The 20,573-nt window shown below is 41.4% G+C and overlaps 1 protein-coding gene across 3 annotated transcripts in view; it reads left to right on the forward strand.

Annotated features, from left to right (window-relative positions):
* The window catches only part of MRAP2 (melanocortin 2 receptor accessory protein 2), a 50,880-nt gene extending 38,584 nt beyond the window's left edge, over nucleotides 1-12,296 (forward strand). For 2 of the 3 annotated variants that reach the window (XM_047733989.1, XM_047733990.1), the window contains exon 4: nucleotides 10,912-12,296. In XM_047733989.1, coding sequence (XP_047589945.1) covers nucleotides 10,912-11,305 — 394 coding nt within the window. In that variant the 3' untranslated portion in view covers nucleotides 11,306-12,296. Of the gene's footprint in view, nucleotides 1-1,583; nucleotides 1,645-10,911 lie in introns of those variants that run through there. The other variant, XM_047733991.1, reaches the window with a different exon arrangement.
* Nucleotides 12,297-20,573: the final 8,277 nt, after the last annotated feature.

Consider the following 20,573-nt stretch of genomic DNA (forward strand, 5'->3'; position numbering starts at 1 on the left):
TCGTGTTGGTAATTTTTAATCTCTTCCTTCTTCAGAACTAAAGATACTAGCAACCAATCACATTTGTTTCCTTCTGTCACTTATTGGACCACGTGTGGGCTCTGGAGTCAAACATTTCCGGATTGACTTACTGAGACTTTGGGCTGGATTCTTAACCTCTCCTGGCCTGAAATTCCTCTTGTATAAAAATAAAATAGTATCTGCCTCCTAGGATTATTATTATTATTTTTTAAAGATTTTATTTATTTATTTGACAGAGAGAGAGACTGTGAGAGAGGGAACACAAGCAGGGGGAGTGGGAGAGAGAGAAGCAGGCTTCCAAAGGAGCAGGGAGCCCGGTGCAGGACTCGATCCCAGGATCCTGGGATCATGAGCTGAGCTGAAGGCAGATGCTTAACAGCCAAGCCACCCAGGTGCCCCTGCCTCTGAGAATTATTGTAAAGGCTCAATGAGCTGACACCTGTGGAATGGCTTGCACAGGCTGGATTCACAGTGGTACTCAGAGAAGGTTAGTCCTTCCCTGGCTTGCTGGTTGGAGGTCCTGCTGAGAGCTGCGGGTCCTGGTAAATAGGAAGAGGGAGAACAAGAAACCCATGCTCCCATGGGACAGCCAGGCCCTAAGCATTCACATTTTATCTGCACTTGGGAGTTCTCTACCCAGCCTCACCTTGGGTGTGTCTCTCAGGGAAATGGTGGGATGATTTTAGAAAGGAGGCTAAGGAGAGAGTTTTGGTAATTAGAAAGACTGACATGTCTGCTTTACATATCAGGCTCTCTGGGTGGTTTGTCACAAAGAACAGTTACTTCCTCAAGTAAGATGTCAGGCAGCGTCCTTTTGAAATATGACTCTAACACGCTGGTTAATATCCCTGATCTAGTCTGCAAGTTCAGATTGGACTTGTGCTGAGTTTACTGCTTAATTCTGTCTTTCTCTCCATGGAGGTATTTCAGGCCAGGATGTGCATCTCCTTAAAAGTAGTAAGACGCAAAGATGGTAGCTACGACAACCCATTCTTCTCATCCTTGTTCCCACGCCCACAAAGACATCACTAATCAGCTGTGCTGTCAACCGACAAAGCTGAGACTTGGCCTCAGAATTGTTTTCAAAACATCACTTTGGGGACACTTGGGTGGCTCATTCGGTTGAGCATCTAACTCTTGATTTTGGCTCCACTTGTGATTTCAGGGTCCTGAGATCAAGCCCTAAGTGGGAGTCTGCTCGAGATGCTTTCTCTCCCTCTGCCCTACTGTGCTCACATGTGGGCTCATGCATGCTCTCTCTCAAAATAAATAAATAAATCTTAAAAAAAAAAACTTTAAAAAACCAAAAAATCTTAAAAAAAAAAACCCAAAAAACAAAACAACCCAAAACACCCCTTTGGGCAGCCATCAGGAATCAATCACAGTTTACTCAATAGAGAATATGTGTTTGCCGTCTCTGGCTGGACCTTCATTTAACAGTGTTGGATGGTAGGAGTTGAGATCCATTCACTACACAGAGCCAATGACATCACAATAACATGGACAAGTTGTTTCCCTGAAGATTTCACATTGGGATCATATCAGCATAAGAACTTCAATTCTGGAGTCACTGGCATCTCAAGGGCTTTGGTGAAGAATGGGAATGTATAATAATCAGACTAGGTAATGAGACGGTAACAAACAGCTCCTCAGACCTTGGTATGACACAAGACACGGTTATTTCTTACTCAAGCTGCATGTTTGCCGAGGGTCAGCAACAGGTGGATAGAAGCTTCTCGACTTGTATCTGCACTGTCTCCAGCACTCAGCCTCCTGGGTTCCTGTAACAGGGAAGAGCTTCTGCGAAGATCTCACAACCGCCCTTCTGTTCTTCAGCCAGGAAGTGACGCACATTCCTTCCTCCCAGCAGCTCATTGGCCAGAACTAACCACACCCACGCACTGCCCAGGCTGAGAAGGGTAATCTGTGGGCCCAGAAGAAGAGAACCAGATACTCGTGAGCACTACTAGTAAAGTATACTGCAGAGGAAAAAAGACTATTATGAAGCTGACATCACCTTTCTTAAAAGCTTTTAGGCCCAAGAAACAGCTTGAATGGGGATTATTTTTCTTATGGAATATTTGCTGCTGTGTAGGGGGGAGGGGAGCCAGAAAACCCCCTCTTACCTGGATCCTTTATGGACGATGAAGATAAAAAACCATTTCCTCCTGCTTTCTCAGCTAAGGGGCCATTTACTGTGTGTGATTTCTTGTTAAAGGATTATAGCCCCATTATCATAAGTCTGCCAGAGAGAGAGTAACAGAAAAGGCTTGGATCACATTTTTATGTCGACTATTTTGGACTTCCTAAAAAAACTATCAAACCCCAGATATCATATGCCTCAAATACCCTCCTTTTATAGCCTTTGCTAAGAGCACCTTGTCCAAGTGGGGATGTTCTTCATTTAGGAGTGAGTGCAGAATTGCTTGTGTGTGACCTTAGAAAAATGGAAATCACATTTTACCTTGAATTGCAATTTACCCGAATATGGCACTGCTAAAAGATGGGTACAGTGCACCTAAAAGCTTAGAGCAAGAAAGTGTCAGTGCTAAGTGTTTTTGACAATGACCAAGGGCCACAGGAACTAGCTGGCAAGGTGCAGACATAGTGTGTATTCCTGAGGAAGCCCTGACATTTCGTGAGGTCTACCACCATTGACAGGTAGAAAGCCTATGTCATGTATCAGATCAGTTACTTTTAATTTCCCATCAGTTAAGTGGTGCTTACTGAGTGCACAGCTGTGGCTTGCTCAGGACCGTGCGGAGGGTTGTTGTAATGTAGTGAACTCTTTTCTTGCCCCAGAGAGACTGACATCTTCCTAGTAAGTGAGAACTAGCACCTATAGCCACCAAAAGGCACGTCCACACCCAGACAGAAGGGCCGGCACCTCTAGGGCTTGTTATATGAGAGAAAGCTTTCAGCACATCTCCATAAATATTAGTGGTTATTATTGTTTTCTCATTAGTTGTTAATCACAGATTTCACTCTTTGTAGGTCATTGTTTAGCTTAACGCACCTGTAAAAGACCACTGGGAATGACTTCTGAAAGTCTGGACTTCCCACCACTCTTCCTGAAGGCAAACCTGAAGACAGTCGTGGGCATGCTAAGACTCAGCATAGCAGAAATACTTCATTTGTAAAAATTTTAATAAATCTGGAAAAATCCCTAGAGGAATAACCTGGAGCATTATAGATGTTTTCCTTCTCCAAATGAAAGTGAGAGATTCTGTCCACCTGACCTGATTTATCTCTTGGGCACAGAGGAAGGAGCACTTAACACTGGGGGAGGCTGTACCTTTCATGGGAACCAGGGCTTCAGGCCACCTGCAGACACAGCTGTTCAGAACACTCATTGAGGCTCTAATGACTTCGAGGCCTTTCAGGAGATGCAAAGATGGATAAAATAGCACAGCGGTGTAGAGGAAAAGAAGGGCTGTGCCTAAATAGCTCTGCCATGAGGCAGGAAGAGATGCATCTTGTTAGTGAAGTACAGTGGGAGGGAAGGACTCTGTCCTTCCCATTGGGAGGTCAGAGATTCTCCCTAGAGACAGTGACATCTGTGTTGGACAGTGAAGAAGATATTTGACTTTGATGGACAGAAGGACCCATTAGGCAGGAGGAACAGCACAAGCAAAGCACAGAGAGTCCTGAGCGCATCTGGGGATGGTCAGGTGCCATATGGCTGGACCGTAGGGTTAGCAAGGGGACTCTGGTGGGAGAGTACACCAGAAAGACTAGTTGATGCAAGGGTGGGGAGACTGAGCTGACCAGGTGGAGAGTCTGGAGGGCTGGTGAAAGTTTGTGAGCTGGGGAATATCATAGGAATAATGGCAATCAGTGCAGGTACCAAAGGACTGGGTGTTAGAGGCTCTCTGTTCAGGTATAGAAAATTCCCCAGGGGCGGGGAATACATGACCCAACCCATGGGGAGAAGAAGGAAAAAACCAAGAATCAGAAGAGTCTGAACAGTCTCTTTATTCCGGCTTGTGTAGTTTAGTAAGGTTGCAACAAATAGGTTAAGTCCCAGTTGCATTTTTTTAACAAGATGAAAATGAGGAATAACAAACTCTTAAAACAAAGAAATGAACAGGATTTCAAGGCTAAGTTTCCTATCAGAATAAACTATTGTAATTTTTAAACAGTTAAGATGACACAGGAGAACTTCTCTTGAGCACACTAGCTATATTATCAATTTCATGATGACAAGATGTAGAATATAGGAACGGAACAAAAACAATAAAAAATGCTAAAATTATTGATGATTCTAAGTTTTCTGACAAACTATCTTGGTTTGTTCAGGCTGTTATAGAAGAGTACTGTAGACTAGAAGGCTTATAAATAATATAAATCTGTTTCTTATGGTTTTGGAGGCTGGAAGTTCAAAGTGCTGGCATATTCAGTATCTGGCTCATAAATGGTAGACTTTTCACTGTGTCTTCACATAAAGCGAGGGGTCTTGCTTGAGGCTCTTAATAAGGGCACTAATCCTATTCATTAAGGTTAAATCTCCTTTTCCTTTGCTAGATTTCAACATAGCAATTTTGGAGGGACACAGACATATGGCCTATAGCACAAATATTCTTCAGTGTTCTCTCTTCCTTGTGGAGAGCTTATGACATGGTATTAATTCCTAGTCAGGTAAACATCTCAAAGTTACTCTTCTTTCAGTGTTTTGGTTTTTGAAGCTTCTGGCTGCTGGCTTTAACTGTAATTTGAATCAAGGTAGAATTTAAGATGTTTGACCCTTGTAGTTTTTCATCTTCCCAGGTGTAATCAAAGCCGTAGGAGAATGAGTTGACTTCAGACTCTCCTAACTGATCTAATAGGTGCCATAGAGCATCGTTTTCCCCTTTGCCAGCTTCATTTGAGAGGATGAGAAAGTCAGAACTAGCTCTCTTTTCTTTGGGAGACCCATAGAGCAGTCCCCAGACCAGCCCCAGGCTGGAGAGACATCCTTAGTCATATGGCACGTGTTTCTTTCCTAAAAACGAAATTAAGACATATCCAGCAGCAAACTACCCCCTGCCTAATTAGTGAGAATCCTTTGATATTCACTGCATTATATACATAAGAATATTTTTGGGTGTGACCCATGAGGGCTAGGCTGCTTTAAAAAATAGGGAACCACTGAAGGGCAATATTTTCACTGGCTTTCCTTAAAGCCATTCTTACCAATAAGTGGCAGGAAGTCTTCCCCACGGAACTTGAGCCCCTATAGCCTTCAAGCCTGGCCAGTTGTAGAAATTGCAAGATGTCCCTTTTTAGTAGCTCTATGGTATATGAGTTCCAAGGATCTATGTGGGAAGGCCTCATGGAAGACTATGGACCAGAACTTGAGGATGTACAGAGCACTGCAGGGGACAGAGACAAGGTGTTTCCCTTCACCAAAAGTTGGTGCTGGGCAGATATGAATGTGACTACTTTGTGGGACCACCTGTATCTCTCAATCTAGAGTCCACACTCAGGATCTCCCTATTAATAGGCCATCTCTTAGTAAGGCTCACCTGTTCTTACTGAGCTGGGTATGCTGCCCTTGAATTAATGTCTGCCCCTATAAGAACTATAGAAGAGGTCTCCTGCCAAGGCAAAGGTTGATTTAATTTCAAAATCTTTTCATCATTCATTCATTTAAGAGAAATTTATTGAGCAGCTACTGTATGCCTAGTAATGTGCTAAGTACTGGGAACATAGGCAAGAAACATGCAATACCTGCCCTCAAGAGGTCATAATCTTAATGGGGGTACCAGACAAGAAATTAGTATAATACAGAGTGAGAAGACACATGGAGAGAAGCACCCAGTCCTTGATAACATTCTAACTCAGACTGGAGGAGACTGAGAAGACTTCCAGAACGATGTGACACCATATATAATTCATGAAGGGCCAAGAGATGACAGACTGGTGGGTTCCAGTTCCAATAATGGCAGAGTAGCTTGCTTTACATTACCTTGGCATCTAACCACTATAAAATTTAGACAAAATGTAAGGTATGAATATTGGAAGGCATTGGAGTCTAAATATTGTCAGACAAAATGGAAGGGCTTTTGGCCCTTGAAAGGAGGAAACTTCATTAATTTATGTCTTTGGTTTTATGGCTTTCCACCTGAAGTCTTCCAATTACAAGCATGATTTATTTTTTCTTATACTAATGTCTTCCTTAATTCCATTTGTAGTGTTTAAAAATTTTCAGTGTATAGGTCTTATACATCCTTTGTTAATTTTTCCCCAAGTACAGTCATACCCTCTAGATAGGGTAGATTTGGTTCCAGACCACTGCAATAAAACAAATATTGTAATAAGATGAGTTAAATGAGATTTTTGGATTCACAGAGCGTATAAAAGTTATGTTTACATTGTACTGTAGTCTGTTAGGTCTGTAATAGCATTATGTCTAAAAATTAAGTGTACATACTTTAAAAGTTCTTTATTGTAAAAAAAATACTGTCATCTGAGCTTTTAGCAAGTAATCTTCTTGCTGGTGGAGGATCTTGCTTTGGTGTTGATGGCTGCTGGCTGATCAGAGTGGTGGTTGCTGAAGGTGGGGGTGGCTGGGCAATTTCTTAAAGTAAACATGGAGTTTGCCTCATTGATTTACTCTTCTTTTCACAAACGATTTCTCTGCAGCATTCATGCTATTGTTGTTTTTAAAGATTTTATTTATTATTTGTCTGAAAGAGAGAGAGAGAGCACAAGCAGGGGGAGCTGCAGGCAGAGAGAGAAGCAGGCCCCCTGCTGAGCAAGGAGCCTGATGGGGGACTTGATCCCAGGATGCTGGGATCATGACCTGAGCTGAAGGCAGACTCATAAGGGACTCTTAACTGACTGAGACACCCAGGTGCCCAGCATTCATGCTGTTTGATAGCATTTTATGTACAGTAGAACTTCTTTCAAAATTGGAGTCTGTCCTTTCAAACCCTGCTGCTGCTTTATCAACTAAGCTTATGTAATATTCTAAATCCTTTGTTGTCATTTCAATAATCTTTATAGCATCTTTATCAGGAGTTGACACCATCTCAAGAATCCAATTTCTTTGCTCAACCATAAGAAGCTCCTCATCCTTTCAAGTTTGGATCCCCAGTCCCATCTTCAGCTCCATTTCTATTCCAGCTCTCTTGCCGTTTTTACCACATCCACAGTTACTTCCTCTACGGAAATCTTGAAGCTCTCAAAGTCATTCATGAACATTGGAGTCAGTTTCTCCCAAACTCCTGTCCATGTTGATTTTTTTTTTTTTTAATTTGACAGAGAGATCACAAGCAGGCAGAGAGGCAGGCAGAGAGAGAGGAGGAAGCAGGCTCCCCGAGAGAGCAGAGAGCCCGATGCGGGGCTCGATCCCAGGACTCCGAGATCATGACCTGAGCCGAAGGCAGCGGCTTAACCCACTGAGCCACCCAGGCGCCCCCCATGTTAATTTTTTAATCCCCTTTTCATAAATCATAAATATTTTTAGTGGCATCTAGAATGGTGAATCCTTGGGAGGTTTTGACTTGTCTTTGCCTAGATCCACCAGAGGAATCACTATCTGCCACAGCAATAGCCTTATGAAATGTGTTTCTTAAAAAGTAAGACTTGAAAGTCAAAATTTCTCCTGATTCATGGGCTGCAGAATGGATGTCATGTTAGCAGGTATGAAAACAACATGAATCTTGTTTCTGTAAATGTCCATCAGAGCTCTTGGGTGACCAAGTACATTATCAGTGAGCAGTATTATTTGGAAAGAATCTTTATTTTGAGCAGTAGGTCTCAACAGTGAGCTTAAGATATTCACTAACCATGTTGTAAACAGATGTGCTGTCATCTAGCCTTTGTTGTTCCATTTATAGAGCACATGCAGAGTAGATTTAGTATAAACTCCTTAGTGCCACAGGATTTTCAGAATGGTGCATGACAGTGACGTCAGTATAAAGTCACCAGCTGCATTAGCCCTTGACAAGAGAGTCAGCTGGTCCTTTGAAGCCAGGCATTGACTTCTCTTCTCTAACTATTAAAGTCCTAGATCGCATCTTCTTCCAATAGAAGTCCGTTTCGTCTGCACCAAAAATCTGTTTAGTGTAGCCGCCTGTATTAATGATATCAGCTAGATCTTCAGGATAAGTTGCTGCGGCTTCTACACCCCCACCTGCCGCTTCTCCCTGCCCTTTGATGTTATGGAGATGGGTTGTTTTTCCTTAAACCTCATGAGCCAACCTCTGCTAACTTCAGGCTTTCTCTCTGCAGTCTCCTCACCTCTCTCATTCTTCACAGATTTGAGGAGAGTTAGGGCCTTGCTCTGGATTAGGCTTTGGTTGAAGGGAATCTTGTCGCTGGTTCGGTCATCTATCTGGATCATTAAAACTTCCTCCATATTGGCAATATGACTGTTTTACTTTCTTACCAGTGGTGTGTTCACTGAAGCAGCACTTTGAATTTCTTTCAAGAACTTTTTCCTTTGCCTTCACAACCTGGTTAACTGTTTGGCACAAAAGGACTAGCTTTTGGTCTGTCTTGGATTTTGACGTGTCTTCCTCGGTATGCTTAACCATTTTTAGCTTTTGATTGAAAGTGAGAGATGTGTAACTCTTCCTTTTACTTACACTTAGGGCCAGGGGAGGGTTATGAATTGGCACAATTTCAATATCATTGTGTCTCAGGAAATAGGGAGGACCAAGAAAAGGGAGAGATATTGGGAAGGCTGGTCAGTGAAGCAGTCAGGACACAACATGTATCATTTGAGTTTGCCATCCTGTGTGGGCGCAGTTCATGGTGCCCCAAAACCAATTAAGAGAGTAACATTAAAAATCACTGATCACAAAAAAAAAAAAATCACTGATCACAGATCACCATAACAAATGTAGTAATAATAAAAATGTTTGAACTATTGCAAGAATTACTGAAATGTGACACAGACAGAAAGAGAGCAAATGCTGTTGGAAAAATGGGGCTGATAGACTTCTCAGACACAGGGTTGCCACAAACCTTTAATTTGTAAAAAACACAGTATTGTGAAGTGTAATGAAATGAAAAGCAATAAAATGAGGTTTGCCTGTGTTCTATTTTTTTTTATGCTATTATGAATGGAATTTTTTTCTTATTGTCTATTGCTGTGTCTAAGGTAAATTAAAAGGGAAGTCTTTTAAACAACAGTTGTGGACCAACTGGATAAACTTAAAAATGAACCTTGATCCCTATCTCAACATGCATCATATGCCCACAGTAAAAGCTCCTAGAAGAGCTCTATCCAAGAGAACTTTTATGATGTTGTAACTATTCTCTGTGCTGTCCAATTAGGTAACCCCAGGCCATATGTAGCTACTGGGCACTTGAAATGTGGATGATATAATGGAGATACTGAATTTTATTTTACTTAATTTAAACTTAAATAGTCCCCTGTGGCTAGTGGTTATTATATTGGACACCCTACTTCTAGAATAAAGCATAGGAGAATATTGTCATGAATATAGGGTAGGCAATTATTTCATAGAAATGATATAAAAAGCACTAAATATAAAATAAAAAATGATAACTTGAAATTAACTGAAATTTAAAGCTGCTGCTCATCAAAAGACATCTTAAAAATGAAAATGCAATCTGAAGGGAGACAAACCATAAGAGGCTCTTAATCTCACAAAACAAACTGAGAGTTGCCGGGGGGATAAGGGGAGTGAGAGGGTGGTTGGGTTATGGATATTGGGGAAGATATGTGCTATGGTGAGTGCTGTGAAGTGTGTAAACCTGTACCCCTGGGGCTAATAATATATTATGTTAATAAAAAAATTTTTAAAATTAAAAAATAAAATGCAAGTCACAGATCAAGAGAAAATGTTTGCAATACATTTGACAAAGGACTTGTATTCAAAATGTGTTATGAAACAATCACAAATTGGTAACAAAAATAATCAATTTTTTAAATGTGCAAAAGGCTCATATAGAAACTTCACAAAAGAAGATAAACCAATAGCCAGCAAACACATGCAAAGGTTATCAACATTGCTAGATACCAGACAAATGTACATTCAAATCCTGACAAGACGCCATTTCTCTCCCACTAGCGTGACTAACTTGAAAAGACTGACATCATCAAATGTTGACAAGGATGGGGAGGAACTGGAACTCTCATACTTTGTTGTAGGGTGTAAAATGACAGAACCACTTTTGGAAAACTGCAGTTTCATAAAAGGTCAAGCATAGATCTACTGTGTGACCCAGTAATTCTACTCTTAGGTATTTACTCAAGAGCAATAAAAATGTATATCTACAAAGAAACTTACCCGGAATGTTCTTAGCAGCCCTAAGCACAACAGTGCCAAATTGTCAATAACCCAAATCCCCTTTAATTGAACAAATAAACAAATTGTAATATACTTATATGATGAAATATCACTAAGCAAGAAGGATAAACTATTATTATATGCAACAACATGGATGAATCTCAAAAAAACATTACACAAAGCAAAAGAATTCAGGCACAGGAGGCTATATGTTGTATCAATTTGTATGAATTTCAGAAACAGGCTAAACTAGCCTGTGGTGATAAAAATCAAAACATTACCTATAGGAGGTGGAAATTGATGGGAAGTTCAAGAATAGACAAAGCTTATCAATAGAAATCGAAATCAAGGCGGTGTTACCTTAAGGGGATAGAAACTGAATGGAAAGAAACTTTCTAGGAGAGTATTCATTTGAAAGAGAGAAAGAACATGTGTGCAGGGGGGCAGTGTGATGGTGCTCCCTGATGGCACACACGTGCTGATGGCAGGGCCCGATCTCAGGACCCTGGGATCATGACCAGAGCTAAAACCAAGAGTCGGACACTGAACCGACTGAGCCACCCAGGCACCATCCAAAACCATGATTTCTGAATGTGACTGAGCTGGTGTGTAAAGCAGTCTTATCTTTTCCTTCTCCTTACAGCAATGCAGAATCTTCAGAGAAGAGATTCAGAATGAATAGCTTTGTGTCAGATTTTGGAAGACCACTGGAGCCAGATAAGGTGTTTTCTCGACAGGGCAATGAGGAATCCAGGTCTCTCTTTCATTGCTACATCAATGAAATGGAACACTTGGATAGGGCTAAAGCTTGTCAACAGACCACAGCCCTTGACAGCAGTGTTCAACTCCAGGAAGCCATTAGAAGCAACGGGCGGCCAGAGGAGGAGCTGAACAGGCTCATGAAGTTTGACATCCCCAACTTTGTGAACACAGACCAGAACTCCTCCTTTGGAGAGGATGATCTTCTGATTTCAGAGCCACCTATTGTTCTAGAAAATAAGCCAGTTTCCCAGACCTCACACAAAGACCTGGACTGAGAAACTACTCTGTAAAGCATCTTCCTGAAGATGTTGGGTGTGTCTTTGTAAAGCAAGAAATCTCCATTCACCAGAATTGTTTGTGTGGGTGGGTGGGAGGGTTATGAGAGATACAGGAAGAGAGAAGAGAGTCCCCTCAGAAAAGAGCTGAATAAGCTGAGTTTCTGTGCCTTTCAACATAGTTCAGGCTTCTTGGGGAAAAAAGTTTACACAGTCTCATCCTCCTTGTTGAAGAATTTGACCACATACTCTGTGTCAATATTTTTGAGTGGGGGTTAGCATACTGCATTCCAGTCTGGTCCTGCTACTACCATGCTCTACCTTTAGCAAGTTGCTTTACCTCTCTGGGCTGCCACGTGGTTAACTGTAATGTGAGGAATCTGGAGTAGGTGATTCATCCCAGCTCTAATATTTTGTGAATTTGAGACTTTGTATCCAGAAGAGGCTGGGATGTTCATAAAGCAGTGTAAGCTAGGGGACTGCCTCCTATCTCTTGTAGGATCCCCCATGTCTGTCCCTTCCATGCAACCCTCAAGTGAATCCAACTTTTATCAGGAGGCTAAGCCTCGGTGGGGATGTCAGAAGACTCATCTCAGTCACTGTGGCCAATATTTCTGTTGGTTGTACTGAATTAGCTCTTCTGAGACCCCCTGGCCACCCGTGCTAAACCCTACAGACGACAGCCTCGCCCCTCCTCTCCTAGAGTGAGTACCAATCCATAGTACATTGCATGACATTCCTGTCCCCCAAAATGTAGGGAAGGTTGTCAGCTGAGGTGGTAAATGGGTTTTAAATTCCCCAGCAACAGATACGCAGAGTAACTGGGTGTGACACAGAGTTAATTTCATGAAGGAATCCAATCTGCATGCTGGTATTGGGAAAAACTTGGTTTTGCATACACGGTTGCATGCACAGCCAGCTGCTAATCTCTGGGTGGCATTTTCATTATGAATTTGCTCACCACCTGTCTCGCTTAAGCTAAAAAATAAATGCATTTGATTGCACAGGAATTTTCTCTGGTTCTTTGTTTTCACACATCCAGATTTTTCATTTCCTTTAAAAATTATCCCATGTTTCTAATGCTTCCTAATTTCTATCATCTCAAGGAGCCCGTGGTCTGAGTCATGCATCAGATTTCATTTATTCTGCTGAAAGAAATCCCTTTGTCATAATATTTTTTGAGGAAAATATTATTCTTTAAGACTCTAACACCACACAGTAGAACAAGTGTGGAATACTTCTTTTAATTAACACATTCTCACAAATAGATACTTTCTATTAGCATTGAAGAGTGCTGAGTCTGTTAACTTTTACTAATATGAATATTATTATTCATAATTTAAGCAACCAATTATAAACCATGGGCTGTTTCTTATTTCCTAAGCTTCAAAGCTATTAAAGTGGTATCTTATTTAGAACTAGATTTATCAGTCAAAAGGCTGAAGAATATTCCTGGAAGTTAGATAAATACCCATGACCATATCATTGTTTTTATTAACTGAATGTCAAGAACTATAAAGGGTCTGAGATTGAATCCCTCCTGCAAGCTTTTGAGTTAGCCTGGCCCGGATTTGTGGAAACTAGCAAGACACGAGATTCCCAGCTCAGAGACAAAGAACTTCACAACAGCGCAGTGGGCAACATGGGCTTCACGTTCATGTTGGTTCCTGAATATTTCCTATTGCTACTATAGCCAAGTACCAAAAACTTAGCTTATTCCCTTGTAGTTCTAGAGCACAGAAGTCCAAAATCAGTGTCAGCGGGCTAAAATCAGGGTCATCAGGGCTGTGTTCCACCTGAAGGCTTTAGGGAAAAATCCACTTCCTTGCCTTTTCCAGCTTTCAGAGGCTGTTCCCACTTTGGCTTATGGCCTTGTATCACTGCCTCTTCCACTTCTGATTTACACCTCTGTTTCTGACCACCTGCCTCTCTCCTATAAGGACCCTTATGATTGCATTGGATTACCCGTGATAATCTCCCATCCTGAGAATCTTTTTTTTTTTTTTTAAGATTTTATTTTATTATTTGACAGACAGAGATCACAAGTAGGCAGAGAGGCAGACAGAGAGAGAGGTGGAAGCAGGCTCCCCGCAGAGCAGAGAACCTGATGTGGGGCTCGATCCCAGGACACCGGGACCATGACCTGAGCAGAAGGGAGAGGCTTTAACCCACCGAGCCACCCAGGTGACCCCATCCTGAGAATCTTAATTGTATCTGTAAAATCCCTTTTGTCATGTGAGGTACAAGGATTAGGACATGGACCTATTTGGGGGACCATTAGCCTACCACAGTCTTCCATTTGGCCCCAAATATTCATGTGCATCTCACATGCAAAATACATTCCCTTCATCCCGGTGCCTCCCGAGTCATCCACTCAGAGTCCAATATATAGTCTAAATCTTATTAGCTCAAAAGTCACAATCTCATCACCTTTTTAAAAAAGATTAATTTTTATGTATTTGTTTAAGAGAGAAAGAGAGCACAAATGGGAGGAACAGAACAAGAGGGAGAGAGAATCTCAAGCAGATTCTGTGCTGAGCATGCACAGAGCCCAAGGAAGGATTCAATCTCATGATCCTGAGATCATGTCCTGCACTGAAACCAAGAGGCAGATGGTTAACCGACTCTACCACCCAGGTGTCCCCCCAATCTCATCATCTTCATCATCTAAGTCAGGTACAGTTGAGACCTGGGTGTGATCCATCTTGAAGAAAAATTATCTGTGGGCCTGTAAAGCTAGAGAATAAATGATTTATTCCCAAAATGCAATGGTGAGACAAACCCACCATACCAGTTATAGACATTACTATTCGAAAAGGGAGAAACTACAGGGCGCTTGGGTGGCTCAGCAGGTTATAGCCTCTGCCTTCAGCTCAGGTCATAATCCCGGAGTCCTGGGATTGAGCCCCACATTGGGCTCTCTGCTCCGCAGGGAGCCTGCTTCCTCCTCTCTCTCTGCCTGCCTCTCTGCCTACTTGTGATCTCTGTCAAATAAATAAATAAAATCTTTAAAAAAAAAAAAAAAAGAAAGAAAAGAAAAGGGAGAAACTAGAAGGAAAAGGAGGAGTCACCAATCACAAGCAATTTTGAAATTCAACTGGGCTGACTCCATTTGGTTGCAAGTCCTGGAAATCATCCTTTGTGGCTCGTGGCTTCTCCTTGGGCCTGCAGCTCTGTTCTTGCAATTATCCTTACTTCTTCTTCTTCTTTTTCCCTTTTTTTTTCTTTTTTTTCTTTTTTTAGATTTTATTTATTTATTTGACAGGGAGAGATCACAAGCAGGCAGAGAGGCAGGCAGAGAGAGAGGAGGAAGCAGGCTCCCCGCCAAGCAGAGAGCCCGATGCGGGGCTCGATCCCAGGACCCTGAGATCATGACCTGAGCCGAAGGCAGCGGCTTAACCCACTGAGCCACCCAGGCACCCCTCTTTTTCCTTTTTCTTAATAAATTTTATTTTGATAATTGTAAAAAGAAAAATCAGGACCAAAACTAAAGGCAAATTAAAGCGTTCAACTATATACTCCTTATATAATAGAGATTTGTAATTTCCAGGCCCTCTGGGGGAAGGGAGGCCCAAAGGGCAAAGGGGAAGGCAACAATGCCATCACACAATTGAGTCACTCAATCAGAAGAGACGTTGGTAAGAAAGATCAGTGGGCCTCTGGACGTGAAGAATGGGAGAGAAGAGCAATAGTTTTCTCACCCAAAACTCAGTCCATCTTGAGGTTAACATAGATATAATGGATGAACTTTAGGGAAGAAAAAAAGGAGATGATGCCTAGCATGAGGAAGAAGACATAACCAGTGAGTAAGGAGTAGCCAAAAAAACTCCGCCCCTGAATGTTGGCGCGGGGCATAATAGAAGACGGAGTAGAGGAAGATGAAGAGCCCAGTGGAGCCAACACTCAGCACAAATGACCACCACCAGTGGTAATCCTCCCCAGACAACTGGAAGTAGGTGAGTGCAATGGAGATGCATGCCCCCACGCTCAGCAGGATGGCGAAGACAAAGAAGAGGTTGCCATACAGAGTGTACTGTTCCGGACCCCAGACTGTGGCAAAGTAGTTGTAGAGCTTCACAGAGAAGGCACCGGTGGGTCACTGTGGAAAGTGGGTCTGGTCCTCTCCCAGCCCTGGAGTGCCTGGCTCCATGGGGACACTTCTACTCATGACTTGCCATGCTCATTTCAAGGACATCTGCCCTAATTGGTTGAGAGCAAGCATCCTTCCTTTTTCTTGAATGTATTTATCATTGAGTAGTTTATCCACCTGTTTCCTGCATGTAGAATTTGGGGGGTCTGACAGCCTTCTTTCATCTTGTCTTCTGTCCCTTAAAGCCCAGGTTGGCAGTGTTCCAGCAGGTGTCATCTTCTCAACCCACTGTGAGCCTCTTCAAAATGTCCCATGTATATGTTGCATCAGACAGGAGGCACAGATTGCACCACAGAATAATTCCCTCTTGAGGCAAGGACATGACCTTTTATAGCTCCAAGCTGTTCAGGAGCAGGCAGCTTTTGCTTTGACCAAGGGCCATTCTCTAGAGAAGGGAGCACAAGTGGGCCAACACCCCTAGCAGCTGGGAATGACACACAGCCTAGTAAAGGAATCTGGGTGGGACACTACCAGCACCCTTATAAACAGTAACAGATGACCTCTTTTGGGCACTAAGCAGCCTCTGTGCTAACTTAATTTTTGTAATGCTCCTATGAGAATGCTCAACACAGAGGCTTAAATTTTTGATCCTGTTAAATATAAGTTAAGTCAGGTTACTTCTCTGCTCAAAAACCTGCAATGGCTTCCAGTTTCACTCCACAAAGAAGCTAGAGTTACAGTGACCTCAAAGCTTTCCACCCCCGTCCCGCAGCTGATCTGATCTCATCTACTGTTCTTCCCCTCACTCATCCTGCTCCAGCCACAGTGGTCTCCCTTGAAGACATTAGACATTCATCTGTAACTGGGGGGAGGGGGCTATTGACCTAGCCATTCTATTTGGAACATTCTCCCTCTACATATCCACCTGGCCCACTCCCTTATCTCTTGAAAGTTTCTCCTCCAGTGCCCCCTGTTTGGGATCAAATTGTAACCCCTCTAGACCCGCCAAAATCACATGTTGAAGTCCTAATCCCCCAAACCTGAGAATGTGACCTTATTTGGAAACAGGGTTTTGCAGATGTAATTCGTTAAGATGAGGTCACGAGGGTGGGCCCCCAGCCAATATGACTTGTGTCCTTACAAAAACAGAACATTCAGACACAGAGACACGCATAGGAGGAAGATAACGTGAAGAGAAATCGGGAGAGTGCAAGCCAAGGAGAGAGGCCTGGAGCAGATTACCCCTCACAGCCTTCAGAAGGAAGCAAGCCAGCTGCCCCCGGATCTCAGACTTCCAGCCTCAGGCCTGAGAGACAACGAATCTCTGGTGTTGAAGTCACCCGCTTGTAGAACTCTGTTGGTGTCCTAGCAAAGTAAGAGCCCCCTCCTCAGCATTCTGAATGAGGCTGACGCTGGCCATCCTTCCAGACTGGGCACCGCATTTCTCTTGTTTCTGTCCAGCACCCCCATCTCCCTGATCACACTGTTTTTCTTTCTCTACAGTATATACAGTTTACATAGTTATCATGTCTGTGGTCCCCTCTGTGATCCTCCTGCTACAACATGGGCTCCGCAAGGGTAAACCAGTGTCTGAAACACAGTAGGCAGTCCATAAAAATTGGCGGGAGGGAGGGAGGGACTGTTCCGTAGATCTGCTTTACAGGCAGAAGAACAAAGGCTCTGGGTGATCCCGTATATGGTTCAGATGCAGAGCTGCCGAACTTGGTTCTAAGAAATTGAGGACCTGTGGAAGGCGGGAATGGTCCCCTTCCTGTTGGTTACTTTTTATCTGTTCTTTTTTTCTGTCTCTAACTTTTGAACTCTTTATGCATTCTTTTTAACCTTCAATCTGTTTTCAATTTCAATTTTGCTTTATTTCAGGGAAATGGATGAAATCTGTAAATCTATCTTTTAACTTGCTCATTTATTCCATCTAAACATGTTGTGATTACAGATAATGTTTTATTTCTAGCATCTTATTTTGTGATTTCTATTTGCTTTGCTCTGCTTTTCTCCTCTCTTGCTTTATCTCATGCAGCTGTGGTCAAGAATGTGGGGTCTAGAAATAATCTTTTTGGGTTTGGTTCCATTACTTGCTAATTAGCAAGTAATTGTGCAATCGTAACCAGGGTACCTAACTCATTTGAGACTGTTTCCTCATATACAAAAAGGGATAACATCCACCTAAAACTTTGTGAGCTTAAAGTGATAAAACATGGAAAGCACTTAAAATTGTGATTGGTCTATTCTACATGTTCCATTGTGGCTCATTTGCTTTTATTCTCTCTCTCTTTATAAAATTTAATTCCAGTGTAGTTGTTTTTACTCTTTTTAAATAAGTATTTTATTTTTACATTCACTCATTTATACATTTATTTAAAGTATTTTAGAGATTATTCTTGGATTTTAATGAACATACTTGATACTGAAAGTTAAAGTTTGTTGTTTAAACACTTACTGAATTAAATTTATGGATCAAGATGTGGGGTTCCATCCCAGAACCCTGGGATCATGACCTGAGCCAAAGGCATATGCTTAACGACTGAGCCACCCAGGTGCCCCTGTTTGGCTCTTTCAAAAAAAGAATTGATCTGTTCTTTTCTCATGAGGTCCTGATTGCTTCATTACATTTACTATTTTATATATATATTTATATATAAGTGTATATATAAATATATATATAATATAATATAATATATATATATAATATATATATATTTAATGATTCAGCCATACTCATTTTATACTCTCCTTTAGGTTGTTTCATAACTACAGGCTTGAGAATACTAATCACCCTGGGGTTTTTTTGGATTTGCTACTTCTTGCTGCCAATTGTTTCCAGCTGTTCTTTGGTGTGTGTGTGTGTGTGTGCGTGCGTGTGTGTGCATGTGCGCGCATGTGCAGTTGCATGAGATTCCTTTCATTATTATTTTTTTCCTATGATTGATTGTCCCACACACCCTGGTTTTATAAAAATTCTCCTAGAGAACAAGTTTATGCTTGTGTTCCTTATCCTTAAGCCCTAAGTGATTTGATCAATCTAGAATTATGTTATTTTTGAATTTTTGCTTGGGGATTTTTGCCTCTTAAATGGAGTATGAATTTGGATCCCACCTCCACATGAAGCAGGAGCTTGGAGTTCAGATGTTTTCAGAGAGCCTTTGTTGTCTTAGAGACCCTGGTAGAACCGGTTTCTTCATCCCTTTCCTCTGTCCGTGTATGGAGTTTCTTGTCTTTCAGTGAGGGTCTTGTAAAGCAGGAAGGGATCTCTACATCTTGTATGAAACCCTTTTTTCTGAATGGATATTTTAATCCACTTCATGATGCACCTTAAAACCCTGTCCCCCAGGGTGCTGTGGCATTAGCTCACAAACTTACCATTCTGGCTTGAAATTTCCTATTTATTTGTGTCATCTGAAAACTTCTATCTTTGGTAAAATCTCTTTTCATGTCTTTGGCCCATTGTCTTAAATAGGGATGTTTGTTTCTTTATTGACTTTTGAGAGTTCTTATGAATATAAATCCTTTATCAGATATATGAACTGCAAATAGTTTCTCTCAGCCTATAACGTGTCTTTTTCATTTGCTTGATAGTGTCTTAGAAGAGCAGAAGTTACTTATTATGACACAGTCCAATATATCAATTCTTTTAAATACAGGCCATAGTTTTGGTGTTGTGTCAAAGAAATCGTCACCAAATTTAAGGTCATAAATATTTAATCTTATTTCCTATAAGTTTTATAGTTTGAAGTTTTATATTAAGGTCTATGATCCATTTTGAGTTCATCTTTGTGTATGTTGTGAGGTATGGATCTAAGTTCAACTTTTATTTTTGTATTTTGTATTAAGATATGTAATTATTTCAGCACTATTTGTTGAAAATAACCTTTCTTACTGAGTTGCCTTTGCACCTTTATTAAAAATCAGTTGTCCGTGTACGTGTGTTGGCTTATTTCTGGATAGTCTGTTCTGTTGCATTGTTCTATTTGCCTATTTTATGCTAAATCATACTTCTTGATTACTGTAGCTTTATAATTAGTGTTGAAATCAGATAGTGTAAGTCCTCCAACTTTGTTCTTCTTCCTTAAAGTTGTTGTAGCTATTTGGGTCCTTTGAATTTCTATATGAATTTTGGAATCAGTTTTTGGAATTTCCTTTCTTATATCCCATTCTGCCAAAATTCACCCATTCCTTAAGATACACCCTCAAAGCCACATTTTCCAAACCACATTTTCCAAAAAAAGCTTTCCAGATCACAGGTGAAAGGAATTTCTTTTTCTTCCATGCTCCACTCACACTTCGTAACTCTTATCACTTTTATTCATATTTGGCTATGTGTACTTATCGGAAATTTCCTGCCATCTAGTAAACCCCACCAGGTCAGGAATCTTGATTTGTTCCCTCTCCCCAGTGAAAAAAGTTAGCTTTAGACTTTGCAGGAGTGAACCCCGCATTAAGAGATCTGCAGAAGACGTCTAGCTCATCTCCTGAATATTGTTAAGGAGTTCGACAGATTTAAAAAAAAATTTTTTATCGTATCTCTAAGTTCTCTCAGGCTTCATTATTCCTATTGCCAGTACTGCACTTTCAAAGAACAATGGGATATTGTCCGAGTGTTGAAACACATTCTAGTTGACTTGTGATAATTATGCAGCTGTGTGTTAATCTATAGTTCACATGCTCCCTCAGATTGAACTTCTGGGTGAATGTCCTATCTTTAGCGATATCAATGATATCTTTGGCTCCTAGGTCAGCAGTGCCTTGACTCAGACCTACACTATTTCCACTGGTCCCTTCTGGCTCTCCTCTAGCCTTCCACTGCAGGGAACTTACCCTCTGAAAGCCCATTATTCTCAGGAAGAATTTTTCTAGGAGTATAATCATCTCCTTCTTACGGGAGAAATTAAGCCCAGTGATCTGGCAGTATGGGGATATATTTAGTCTGATTTTGTAGAGTCTAAACTGTTCCATACTTATTAGGAACAAATACAATGAGGAAACTGTTTTTGCACCTAAGAAATTAGCAGCATAATTATATGAGTAGGGAAATCAGCTTTCTCATCACACTCAGGCATTACATCGCTGTGATCCTCACCTTGGAAAATGGTTTCTCCTGTGAGCAATATGAGGTTCAAATTCACACTTAAGAATGGCTTTTGGGGAGTGCCTGGGTGGCTC

This window comes from Lutra lutra, chromosome 6, assembly GCF_902655055.1.
Source record: "Lutra lutra chromosome 6, mLutLut1.2, whole genome shotgun sequence".
Taxonomy (NCBI): Eukaryota; Metazoa; Chordata; class Mammalia; order Carnivora; family Mustelidae; genus Lutra; species Lutra lutra.